This window comes from Molothrus aeneus, chromosome 6 (genome assembly GCF_037042795.1).
Source record: "Molothrus aeneus isolate 106 chromosome 6, BPBGC_Maene_1.0, whole genome shotgun sequence".
In the NCBI taxonomy this organism is placed as follows: Eukaryota; Metazoa; Chordata; class Aves; order Passeriformes; family Icteridae; genus Molothrus; species Molothrus aeneus.
Window position 1 is genome coordinate 40,849,111 of NC_089651.1, and position 13,035 is coordinate 40,862,145.

General features: G+C 47.4%; 1 protein-coding gene across 3 annotated transcripts; it reads right to left on the reverse strand.

Annotated features, from left to right (window-relative positions):
- Positions 1 to 89: 89 nt before the first annotated feature.
- Positions 90 to 8,089, reverse strand: ZDHHC22 (zinc finger DHHC-type palmitoyltransferase 22). Of its 3 annotated transcripts, none has more exons than XM_066552336.1 (3): positions 7,942 to 8,089; positions 6,422 to 6,994; positions 90 to 2,286 (listed from the first exon to the last, which is right to left on the reverse strand). In XM_066552336.1, the coding sequence occupies exons 2-3, from the start codon at positions 6,978 to 6,980 to the stop codon at positions 2,021 to 2,023; spliced, it is 825 nt and encodes a 274-aa protein (XP_066408433.1). In that variant the 5' UTR covers positions 6,981 to 6,994; positions 7,942 to 8,089; the 3' UTR covers positions 90 to 2,020. The 3 variants fall into 3 exon arrangements, with proteins under 3 accessions (XP_066408433.1, XP_066408431.1, XP_066408430.1); XM_066552334.1 differs by lacking the exon at positions 7,942 to 8,089 and adding an exon at positions 7,528 to 7,601; XM_066552333.1 differs by lacking the exon at positions 7,942 to 8,089 and having other exon boundaries at positions 6,422 to 7,357.
- Between the last annotated feature and the right edge of the window lie 4,946 nt (positions 8,090 to 13,035).

Consider the following 13,035-nt stretch of genomic DNA (forward strand, 5'->3'; position numbering starts at 1 on the left):
TGAATATCTATTGGCCAAAAACACAGCATCTCAAAAAACACATTTCCTGTCAAACTACCACACTGTCAAAAAGCACAATACAGCTCATGTAAAAAATCAGAATACCTTTTATTGTTCACTGTTGGAGAAAATACATCATATTACCCACAGAAACAATTGTGTGTTCATGCGAACACACACAGTGTGGAAGGATGTATCCTCCATGTTTTAGTTATCAAGCTAAGGGTTTTTCCAGTATATTTTCAAGGTTACTCTGCTCATCACAATATACTTTGTTTGTTATTGATTCAAACGTGTATTCAAGTGTAAAGTGGTCAAAGATGGTTACAAAGCCTGTAGGAATGAGTGACTCCATTCTGGCCTATGAGAAACTCAAGGATAAAAGCAAGGGGCATTCCACTATCAGGAACGCACCAAGAGCCTTTCTGAGGAAGAAATAACATTTTTCATGGCTTGTCAGCATACTCCCAGCCTATTAAAGAGAAGCAATGGATTCCTACCCAGCCCACATAAGCTGAAGCAGTTTGCCAAAGCAGAGGCTTCTCTCTTGCAGCTGCTGGGGAATCCAGTGCTATGACCCTGGTAGAGATGTTGTGGTATCCTTTGTTAAGACATCTGTAAGCACAGGATCTCAGCACTGATCTAATGGGCTGCTGCTGTGGCTAAAAAGCAATGGACACATGAAGCTGATTAATCCCTGTAGTAATTCTATTAACACCCTTAATGGAGTTATAACATGGATGATTTTACCCCTCTGCTGCAATGCGAGAGGGAATTGCCCTGGAGAGCATGTAACTAAAGTGTGGCAGGGATGTCTGAGAAAAGCATTTTTCTGTTTGTTTTAGTGCAAAATGAAGTGCCCTGATGGGCTGGAAAACTGCCTTGTTTTCTGGAATTTTGAACTCTTCACAGCCCTAATGGTGCAGGTGTTCCCTGTGAGAGGGTGATGCATCAGGGCTCTGACACAGCAGCAATGCTCTTGACACCCTCCCAAGTGCTTGCTGTGTGGCCACACTTCCTTCTGTCTCTCTCACAGGTATGCATAGCCTGTCTCATCACACAGCTTCTCGAACAAAGCATTTTCATTCACCTTTGTGGTTTCCTGTCCTTGTCCCTCGATCTGACCATGATTTATCTGCTTGCTGCTCCCTGTCAGAAGGGCAGCTTTGCCTGCACTCTGCCATTGGACAAAGGATTGCTAAAAATAAGCAGCAGAGCTACAGTCTTGACCTATCATTATATAGGGAACAGATCAATAACAGAAATGAGAAATTCTAAATTTCTTTTTGTTTTCCTCCTGTGATTTTGTTTTCCTCCTGATTTTCTAGCCCGTGGAGAGAAGGTTTATCTGATGCATTAACCATGTTCATAGCCTGTTCCTAGGACAGCTTGATTGCATTGCAGTTCTGTCATTAAGGGCTTGTCAGTATTATGAATCAAGAATCATATCTTGAGATGGAAGGGACCCACAAGGATCATTGAAATCCGACTCCTTGCCCTGAATAGGACAATCCCAAGAATGACACCATGTACCTGAGATCATTGTCCAAAAAATTCTGGAATGATGCTCTCGTGTGAAGCTCTCATGTATATAAGTGCCAACGAGCCACTCCACAAAAACCTCCCTAAGACTAGACACCATTTTTACAATCTTCCGTAACAGCCCAGGCTCCTGATGCAGTTTTTAAAGACTATAGAGGGTAACTAATAGTGCTGGGGACTGAGGGGTTCAGACAGGAAGCCACAGGAGGGTCTGACTAAGTTTTCTGCTAGTTCAAAGGCTGTTGCCACCTATGCAGGCGCAGTGATGTGACTACTAAGCTGGAGTATCTCATCTACATGGTTTGTGATTTCCATGTAAATGTGCTTAATTTATTCTGTTTGATAGCTCATCCTTTCCTCCTACAGTGGCTGCAATCCCAAAAGATGGAGTAGCCCAGCTCTGTAGTGATCCAGGAGACAGTGGGAGAGAGCAGGGAAGGTGCTGTGTGCGTGGGATGCACACACACACACGGGGATTTTATTTCTCTTTCTGCCTACGGTAGCTACTCTCCACATTCTGCACAGGGATGAGAAGTCCAAGCAGCCACTTCTTGCCAAAGACTTCTTGCAGGTTGTCCCTCCAGGGCCGGGCTCTCAGAAGCATTCCCTTCCGCACCTGGTACCGCGTCTGCCCGCGCAGGATCAGCAGCAGCTGGTGGCAGCAGAAGCCGGCGCAAGCCAGTCCAATCCCAAGCCAGAGGTAGAGCATGAGGATGACAAACATCTCAGAGCTAAGGAGAGCTCCTGAAAACCAGGAGGGAGGGAGGACAAGAAAAGAAAGTGCTTAGACACACCCTACAAGCAGTTAACACAGCCCCAGGAACCAACAAACCAGCTGTTTTCTCTGGCCACAAGTGGGGAGGTAGGAACAAGACAGGCTGGTTGCTCTAACTGTATTAAATTATTTCCTTCATAGTGTCTGATGAATGGACCAGCTGCAGAAATACTAAAATGACAGTGGTCACTTGTACGCTTCTTCTTTTGCTGTTTATGTGTGGATCTAGATTACAGGGACAAATTCAACCAGAAGTAAAGCATATCTGTAAGACTTCAGCACTATTCTGAACAATGATTAATTTATTTAAGGATTTACCTGCTCATCAGAGAATCCTAGAATCTAAGATTTCTAGGATTTTGAAAATACAAGTGGACCCTACAGCATGTAGATCCTTCTAAGAAGCCTTACTGTTTGTATTAACACAAGGCAGAAATATTTTGGATTTCTTTTTCTCTCTATATATAAAATGTTAAAATAGAAAAATAAATCAATAATGGCTTTCCTACCTTTGGAACAAGGCAGTTTTCATGTGAATACAAGAAAGAAACAGAAACCTTTCTAAATTACATTCCAAATTCCTTTCATTAGCTGCTGCTAGAATACTCAAAATACTTTGAATATCTGAAGCTCCTCATTCAACTGGGGGGTTTTAATATATGTTCGTGATGAATATATTTGAATAAAAATATTCTGTAGGCCCTTTCCTCTACAATGATTTTAGAACTCCTTCTGGAAAATATTAGTATAACAGCAGGTGTCACTGAGTGACCTTTCAGTGTGTAAGCAGAGCTAAACCCATTAATATAAAATTCTCTGTGTTCCCATATGATGTTTATGCACGTATTATGTGCATATTGGTATATTATCAAACACCCATATTTACACACAGCCATATTTACACAAAGGAAATGAAATGTGTGTCAATACTGGTATAAATAGCTGATATATTTTCACTGGTTCCTATAAGGTTTAGAAATAAAAAACTCTCACATGCTTCTGTTCCTCTAGAAGACCATGAGCCTTACAAGACCAGCTGTGATAGAGCAGGGTTTGCATGGGCAATAGAGGTGTGCTGCCTAAAAGAGGTACATGGGTGCTTCAGGTTTTAAGTTCAACAGAAGGGTCATGGGATATGCACCGCTCGTGTCCCTTATGCAGAAGGCTGGATTAGGTGGTATCACCTGGTTTCACAATCTGTGAATCCCATCTTTTCCACCTGGCAGTGTTGTAAGTGAGAGATTGGGGCAGGCTCCTCTGAGGATAATTTGTAAGGACACTGACTACAGCCTCAAGCTTTCAGAGACTGTCTTCACTTGAAAAAGGTGCAGGAATCATTCAATTTTCTTCCTAAATGCAATGTCATCTTTCCCTTCTTATTAGATCCCATTCAGCTCAGTGGGCTCTGTATGCAACACAGCGAGAGAAGAACAAGCCCCTTAGGATAATGACAAATCCTCATACCAATTCTGTCAGAATAACTTAATCTACCAGGTAAGAAGCCCAGAGCCAAATACTGGATTTTTTATTCGTCTTTTACTGGACCAGAGTGTGACAGATATTTATTTTTTCCTACAGCTGATACTGAGATGGGATATGGGGAGAGACCTTTTCTTTAGATCCTTTGCAAGGCACCTGTAGGCTTTATTTATCTGACTTGATGAAATTCAATATTCAGGAAGTAATTACCCTTGTTTCCCCTTGAAAATATTAAGCATCTCTGAGCCATCCTTTCCAGATACAGCATTTTTTAAAACCTTTTCTTCGGGCTTCCTACATAAAGCATTTTCTATAATTTATTTTGTGTGGTCCAATATGATGTGTTTACAATAATGCTCTCCATTTGCCCCTGATCCCCCCAGTCTCTTTTAGCCTTGGATTCTTTTTGTCTCTAAGTGACCCAGTGTGATCTCAAGGTTATATTGCCATATATTATCCATGCCAGAAAAGCTGTATTGTAGGCTGTAGTTATCGACTTTGGGTCAGAATCTGAAATCCACGCCTGAGTACAGTCTGGGCAGAATGAGCCAGCTGAAAACTTGCCCAGCACGAAAGCAGGAACACTTAGTTGACATAAGACCAGCAGATTAACCCTTCATCCTCCTTTACTACTTCTGCAGTACAGTGGGCATGACGGAGAAGAAGAAAGATAAAGTTTTTTCCCTGCTATCGCAGTTCTCTGTTTGGATGATACAACAACCCTTAGGTAACAGTTACATTAGCTGAAAAATACTGTGTGAGCAACCCTTCCAGGTAACCATTCAAGACTGTGTTTTTCTCTCCTGAAATGGAGGTTAAAGGCACTGGTAGAAACCCAGTAGGCCTTTCCTCCCAAGCAATCAAGACAACACATGCCTGTATCTTGCTGTGTGAGGCAGCAGTTCTCAGCAGAACTAGAGGTTTGGTGGGAGCTGCTGGAAGCTGCTGCCTCTCAAGGGTGTTCTGGCTCTTAGCTCTGCATCCAGACCCATTGTGTCCCACTCAAACACTGTCCACATGCTGTATTGGCATCACAGTTGCTTCCACCAGAGCTGGGGCGCTTCAGTGTCTCTGCAAATATGTGCCAGGACCCATCACTGTGCAGACAAGCCCTCAGAGTCAGAGAGAACTAATTCCTTGATAATCTCCTCCCATATCCCTGCTCCCCCTCCCAGAGTGCTGTGCTGAGCAGAGCTTAGGCACAGGGGAAAATCATTCCCAGTGTTTTTAGTGCTAGTAAAGCTCATGCAATATTATTTACAAAAAATTCTTCTAGTTGGAAAAAATTATTCCATAAAAACGTCATGGCAAGATTTCATGTTTATTGTCTTTCAGTAATTACCATGACAAATCTGCCAATTTGCCAAGCAGGGAGATATTTGTTTGTTTTCAGATGGCATTCCAGCCTGGAATCTGAAAAGCAAGCTAGGACCTCTCTGGCTCCTGTATTCCCAGCAGTGGAATCTCCACACTCAGATCTTAATCAACACTTCTGGTGACAATGCACAAGCCAAAACAGACTCCCTTCTTACTGAGTTCAGCTGAAGCTGCAAAGCAAAAATATATGGGCTACCTATTTTAGTCTAGTAAAAGCTGATGTAAGTGCATGAGGCTGGAGCTCATAGTGGGAGACAGCAATTTTCTGCAGCCACTCTCAGGGCAGAGTAGTAGTCTAGGCTGTCTGCATAATCCCTTCTCTGAGGTCAGGATCTATCTAACTCTTGGGTTTGGACAGAGAAAGGGTTGAGGTTGGAGAGTTTGAGGGTGTGTGAAAGGTGAAGAGCCAAGGCTTCTTGCTCTGCAAGAACAGAGGATGAGTTATGGGAGCAAAACCAGGAGAGGGAAGGAGAAGGGTTGTGGAGATTTACAGAAAGGCAGGGAGAGAGGGGGAAGAAGTAGAAAGAAGGGTAAGGAATGGAAGCAAGGAGAAGGATGTATTTGCTTTTGGTGTGGAGCTTTTGCAAAAAGCAGCACAGAGAATTTCCCATGGTTCTCTGTGGACTTGTGTCCCAGACTGGGGTCACAAGACAGGTACCTAACCATGTCACATCAACTCCTCTCTCAGTTTCTGTTGCCTGAACCCCAATTCTCCTGTGCTGGAAGGATGAAAAGATCTTAGTAAGTTTGCACTCCCAGGAGGCAGGAGGTGGGTGACAGTGGAGGCAGTGAGTAGACCTGGATAAGATATACCTGCTGGGATATGGGGAACCTGCAGATTTGTAGGGCACAAAAGCCTACAGGGCCACCCCCACCTCTACCTATAGGACAGGAAAAAGATCCCTCATACCTGCAGTGAAATCCATCTCCTCTGTCTAATTACAATACATGTCCTGCACCACAGATAGCTCTATTCTATCACCACCAAGCTGGTTACGGGGCATATTCCAGAGCCTAATGCATTGGGAATGTAGCTATGGACGTAACCTGGAGTGGGTCCCAGCTTCTATTTCAGGTGAAGTCTTTTGGAAAGGCTGGCTGTAGCCTCCAAAGAAGGCCAATTGCCCCTCTGGACCATTTCCATACCACACCTCCGCACAGATGACTATCCAAGGCAGATCAGGTCCCCCCATCCCAGGAGCCCTGGAGGAGGAACATGCTCCTCATCTCTGAGCAAGGAGTCCTTACCTGAGAAGAACTGGCTGATGGAGTGAGGCAGAAGAGTGAGGAAGGCCAGTGGGTCCGCAAAGGACATGGAAAGTGTAGCAGAAATGTAAGCCATGCCTGCCACCAGGGAGTCAAGGCAAGCCAGGGAGGTGTAGAGGCAGAACATGATGAAGTTTCGCATGTTCCTGCTCCCGATGCAGTTCCCTGTGAAGAAACAGTGGTGGTCATGCCTCTGGGTGACTCTGGAACACAGTCTACAGAAGTGAGTGCCGGGCAAGGCTGAGCCAGGGGACCTGCTTCCATCCAGCCAGTCTGCCACTTCGGCTCCTTTGCCCAAGTTAAAGTCCTTGCCCAAGTCCTCGGGGGAGTTCTGGATCACAAGGACGTAGTTGCCCAGGGCATTAGCTGAGAGGAAGAGGAAGAGGGCCCCATGCAGCAGAGCAGGCGAGAAAAGTGGGGTGGTGGAAGGGTCTCTGAACATGCTGGGGATGAAGACAAAGATCTGGAGGACGAAGGTCACTAGGGAGATGCACAAGAAGTAGGCTGGAGCGACAACATTGAGCAACCTGAGAACTAGCATTGCGGATTACGTTCCTGCGGGGGAAAGCAAGGAGAGAAGGAACATCACCGCTCCGGCTGCACACTTCATCCTTCCATTTCCTGCCGGGTCCCGGCCCCGCTGCCTTCGGGAAATGCCCTCCGGGGGCCGCTCTCCCTCGCCGCCGCCCCACGGCCCCCCCCCGGGCCGAGGCAAAGGGACAGCCCGTGGGCAGCGACCGCTCCCCGGCTCCCGGAGGAGACACCCCGGCCCCGGCGCCAGCCTCCGGGGAACTTGCAGCAGCGGTGCCCCGGAGGGGCTGCAGCGGCTGGAAGGGGAGAGGCGGCTCCCGCGGTGTGGTGGCGACGCGAGCACTGCTCTGTTCGCCTAGCAGTCTCTCTGCCAGGCAGGGTCAGTTTTGGTATTGCATGAGAGGAAAAAAGGTGGTGCTGGAAGAGGGGGGAGTGAATTGGAAAGGAGGGGTGGGAGGAGGAGAAGGGGAGGGGGGAGAGGTTGCTCTAATCCACTGCAATACGGATCAAATCCAGTGCTCTAATTTATCCCTTAAAGCCACGGATCTACAGATTACCTCTATGACCGCTTGCCCCGCTCTGCACGAAATTAGAAAATGTACAAAACAGCTGGTCAAGCGCTGTCCGGATGCAACCTGCGGCGCTCGGCTACCGAGCCGGAGCAGCCCCGCAGCTGCAGCCGCAGCTGTGGCCGGGCAGGACGCATCCCCGCCGGGCAGGCGGTCACCCCCGGCCCCGGGGCTCAGCCTGCATGGTCGGGGCACAGGACAGCCCGAGGGGCACAACGCGGCGGGCAGCGAGCTGGGTGGCGTTGCGGGTGCCCCGAGCACACCCGCGCCGGCAGCCTCAAGGAATCCCCAGCGCCGGTGTCTGCAGAGCCCCGGCGGCCCCGACCCGGCTCGGCGCTGCGGGCTGCCCGCTGCCACCTTGCAGTCCCCTTGTCCCCAGGCGCGCCGGGAGCCGCCCGGTACCGGCGTGTCTGGCGCCGGCGGAGCCGCTCCTACAGCCGGCCATGCCGAGATCCCCGCGGCAGCCGAGCCGGAGTGCACCCGGAGTCTGACGTGTTCTTCCTCTCCCTTCCTGCTCTGTTCCTGTCCCTCTTTTCTATGCCCCTGCCCTCTGTCTGTCTCTCTCCGTCCAGTGCCTTGTGTCCCTCCCTGTTCCTGTCCTTGTCCCTGGGCTTTTCAACCACGGACTTCTCCTTCTCCCTCCCTCCCCACAGCTCCCTCCCGCGTCCTGTTCCTGTCCGGTGGTCTCCCTTCCCGACCCTCCCCGAGCTCCTGCCCCGGCCCGGCTCCCCGTAGCTGTCCCTTCAGCACCAGCCGCACCTGCAGCAGCTCCGTCCGCCTCCCACCGAGCACAACACGCCCCAGGAGAAGAGAAAGGTGTTCTTGGGCCTCTGAGGTCCTGATAACTCCCACGGGGAGAGCAGAAGGGTGGGAAGAGGCATTCTGCCCCTCCAGCCCGCAGAGCACCATTCCTTCCCACAGTGTGGGTGAGGGAGGCAAGGTGAGTTTTCTGTGTGTCCCCGTGCCTCCCCAAAGCTGCCCCTGTTGGAACCAGCACTGGAGGCAAGGGGAAATGTGGGGGGGAGTCGTTGCAGGTTCAAAGCCTCCCTTAACACAAGCAGGAAAGGCTTTGATCTGGGCAGGTGGTGCCTGGGCAGCAGCCTAGTGCTGGCACAAGTTTTGCAGACACGTGATTGCTCTCTGACAGCTACACACCCTCATCCCCTCTGCCCACCCACGCTCTCCTTGTACTGTCTACACAGGCTCTGTGCACGGCCTCTCCTTCTCCTACACACCTACGTGCTGCACCCTCCCAGCTCTCATGAACAGCATCCCTGTCTCCCTCCACAGATGAGCCCCCCATGACAGGAGAAGGGGAGAGAAGAGGGCTATTGGCCTGCAGCTGTGTCCCTGGAGACAGTCAAATTCTGCACTGGTGAAAAGTCAAAGAAAAATGCATTTTACACAATCTTAGGTCCTAGGTTTACTGGCCAGTCCGTCAGCACAGACTCTGCAACTCCACAGGAGACTCTGCCTTTGCCTGAAGGTTCAGAGCAAAATGAAAGCGTGTTTCATGTCTCAGTTTCTAGGGAGAGAAGACTGGAGAAGAGAGCGGCTGTGCTTGTCTCCTGCACATGCACTAGTGTGGAAGGTGATGACAGCAACCAAGTGTTCAAGGGCTCTTCATTAGAAATAACTTTTCTCCCAGGTAACCTTAATGGTTCGACATTTCTGAGAAAAGCAGTGGCAATAACACAAGCAAGTGCAAACCAATCCCGTAGGCACTGGATCTGCAGTGATGAGCAGCTAAGAGACACCTCTGGCAGAACTGAAGGGGAAGCTGCTCAGAGCAGATCTAGTTTTCACTCCCACCTCCCTCATTCTCCTGTCACGACTACTGAGAATAAAAATCCTCCAATATTCCCTCAACTCATCAATTTAAAGTAGACTGAGCCTTGCAATAGAGATACATGACCCAGTCTAGGTTTTATCTTTAAATAATCAGACAGTGTTTTCTCCATATTTTAACAGCTTACATCAAAATAATAATAAAAAAAGAAAATTACAGAGAAGTCTTTTCATGTCATGAAAGACTCTCAACTGAGGGGACTGCATCTCATGAAAGACATTAAGCCTGCCTGCATAAGGAACATCAAAAGCTGTAGCCAAAATGGGGGAAGGGAAGGGAAGGGAAGGGAAGGGAAGGGAAGGGAAGGGAAGGGAAGGGAAGGGAAGGGAAGGGAAGGGAAGGGAAGGGAAGGGAAGGGAAGGGAAGGGAAGGGAAGGGAAGGGAAGGGAAGGGAAGGGAAGGGAAGGGAAGGGAAGGGAAGGGAAGGGAAGGGAAGGGAAGGGAAGGGAAGGGAAGGGGAAATCTGGTTTCCACTGGAATGGAAGATGTGAGGCAGATTATTCCCCACAATCTCATTAAAATTCTTCTGCACATTGATGCTTATGATTTGGCAAAACAGTGGATTCATATTTAACAATATAGCAAAATATCCTCTTTCAGTGCTGTTGTGTTGATATTATGAGCTGTTTGTGGAATGGGGGAGAAGTTGACTGGGGATGAATTTGCTTATGTATATGCATGTGTATATAAGAGAGGGATGGGTAAATAAGGAGATTAGCACAGGAAGTAAGCAAAAAATGGGAACAGTAGTTAATTTGGAGCAAGCATTTAAAAGTAGCAACATGTACTGCATGAATTGGGTTTTCTCCTGCTGTAAAATCAACACATGAGACAACTTGGGTGTGTGACACTCAAAAATATTTTCTCCCTTTTTCTTCTCTGGGTCTGGTTGTGACCCAGGAGATGGATTCCCCATCCCCATTTCCCCATTCTGCTTTTCAATGGTAAGTAAAATCACTTCACTCATGTGTCAAGGTTTTCTTGTCTTTTGAGTATGGCAAGGGTTATGCTATCTGCCTTTGTCCGGAAGAACTTGGCAGCTGGGCATAAGAAACACATGTGAGAACAGTTTATTGTTCTCATTACCTACTGTGCAGATGTTGTCCAGAAATTAGCACAGCATACCACAGCCAGACCCTCTCGCACCCCAGCCTTGGTGATTCTGTGTCACCACTCCACTCTTCCCTGATGGCCAATTGTGTGCAGGGCCTTTCCCTACTATGGACTCTTTCCCAATATGTCCCTTTAGCAAGTAGGGTAGGAAACCACTGACAGAATCTATCAGTTGTCAGCGAGCTGGTGATTCCATCCTCCCATTCAATCATCTGGGCTACACTTGATAATGACTGGAAGATGACAGTTTTCATAGCTTTGTACCCAGATCTTCTAATTCTTTGTGCTCAGCGATTTCAAACAGAATAAAATACTGTTCCAGTTGATGCCATGCTCTGGTACAGTCTGCCCAACATTTTTGAAGGTTTCACTTTAAATTGCATCCCAAATTATGTATAATTTCTTCCATCTCAAAGTGTCCATTGCCTTAGCCTGCACCATTAGTTTATTTTTCAAGATACATTCTGATGGTGATTTTTCTCTGGAATGAGTAATTTAACCTCTGCTATTTGTTGTGACATTTTCAAAGAAATGAATTCTCTCTGTGGTAAACCAGGTGCTGCTTGATTTAAATTATCACTTAACTGCAAGTTTTATGAAGTAGTTTCTGGTTTGGTTTGATTTTTCTTTTTCTGGGTAGTTAGCCTTCAAAATCTGAATACCCACAGTGTCTAGAGAGGTTTTCTCTTTGATTAGGTAAAGCTGAATGGCTAAGAAAATGTGGTGGTTTGACAGGAAATGTGTTTTTTGGGATGCTGTGTTTTGGGCTAATGGATATTCAGACTTTAATATTGGCATTTAATTTGACTATTGAGACATGGACACGCTTCTGAGAACACGGAGTTAAAAGCAGAGCTTTCTCCTGGGAGGGTCTTCTTGGGTTTCTGGCGGGAAAGAGTTCTGGTCTCTCTCCCGGCCCAGCTGCTGGCTGGGCAGGGGGAGGGGAAAGCCATGAGGCCGAGAGAGGTAGGCCTGAGCCCGGGGGTGGAAGGGTGGAAGAGAGAGAGAGAGACACAGAGAGTGAAAGAGCCGCTGCCTGGGACTGTAACTTTGAAGCTTGATAAACATGGGCCTGCGCCGGCAGCACGGCTGGGACGGAGAAGAGGGGGGGGGGGTTCAGTCGGCCGCTTGTAGGAGCTTTTAACTTCTTTTTAGAGAATGAGAACTTTATAGAACATTGACTTTTCTTAGAAGATAGAGTAGAAGATGAAGAAAGAAATGGGCTAGTGTGAGAGAGGTCTGGGCGAGTGAGAGATAGTAGAAGAATAGAGAAGAATCTTAGTGAGAAGAGATGATGGAGTAGCTTTTGCTGGACTATTTTGTATAGCCATAGACAGACTTATGTTCTTTGTGACACAGAGACTGCATTCTAGGGGGAGGCAATGGCCTCAGAACCAAGAGGGTTCAGTGTTGGTGCCTCTCGGCCTCAAAGGGTGAAAAAATATGGGGGGGACAGGTGTCTCAAAAGGAGAGATTGTGGGGACAGGTGTCTTAAAAGAGAGACTGTGCCTTTTTTAGATCAGGACAGAGCATCTTTAAAAGACAACCTTAGAAGCAGTTCTAGTCCGTGTTCAGTGGTGAGAGCACTAGACATGGAAAAGAAGAAGTCACGACGGCAGATGTACTCTGGGCGGTGCCACGAGTGACACAGAAACACACGAGGCTTCAGCTGTGTTTCTAGGGGAAGCCCATGGTACAAGAAAGACTCCTCTCTTCTTAATAAACTGAAGATTGATTGTCTAAAAAGTGGTGCTGGACTGAGAGTTGGTGATTTGAAGAACAAAATGTATTGTGTTAGAAATTTGGTAGGGGGGAGAAGAGGAAATGCACTTGTGAAGTTTTCATTTTCCCTGTGTGTGTGTTCCTTTTTATCTGTAATTGTAGAGTAGTTAATAAAGTTCTGGTTCTTTTTCCCTAAGTAAGAGCCTGCTTTGCTTATTCCTGGTCACATCTCACAGCAAAAACCAGAGAGAAAGTATCTTCATGGAAGCACTGACATTGTGCCAGTGTCAAACCATGACATTTTTGGTTCCCTGACCGGGAATCGAATTTTAAGAGAATGATAAGATAAAGTTGTGAGTAAAGCTGTGAGATGAGACCAAAGAAGAATAAGAACAAAGCATGTATTGAGTTAAAGTAGATGCATAGTAAAATCTGGAGATGAAAGTTTTCTTGTTTTGTAGAAGTGTTGAAGTGTTTTGTAATTTTGTTAATAATTTTAGAAAGTGTGTTCTCAGAAGCGAAGGGTAGAATGTGGTGGTTTGACAGGAAATGTGTTTTTTGGGATGCTGTGTTTTGGGCCAATGGATATTCAGACTTTAATATTGGCATTTAACCTGACCATTGAGACATGGACACGCCTCTGAGAACACGGAGTTAAAAGCAGAGCTCTCCCCTGGGAGGGTCCTCTTGGGTTTCCGGCGGGAAAGAGTTCGGGTCTCTCCCCCGGCCCAGCTGCTGGCTGGGCAGGGGGAGGGGAAAGCCATGAGGCCGAGAGAGGTAGGCCTGAGCCCGGGGGTGGAAGGGTGGAAGAG

What these genes read in the sequence shown, in the direction of transcription:
- ZDHHC22 (XM_066552336.1), bottom strand. Translation starts at nt 6,980, where the DNA reads ATGCTAGTTCTCAGGTTGCTCAATGTTGTCGCTCCAGCCTACTTCTTG. An exon ending in CATCAGCCAGTTCTTCTCAG is followed by an intron (nt 2,287 to 6,421) that starts GTAAGGACTCCT and finishes CCTGGTTTTCAG; the next exon opens with GAGCTCTCCTTAGCTCTGAG.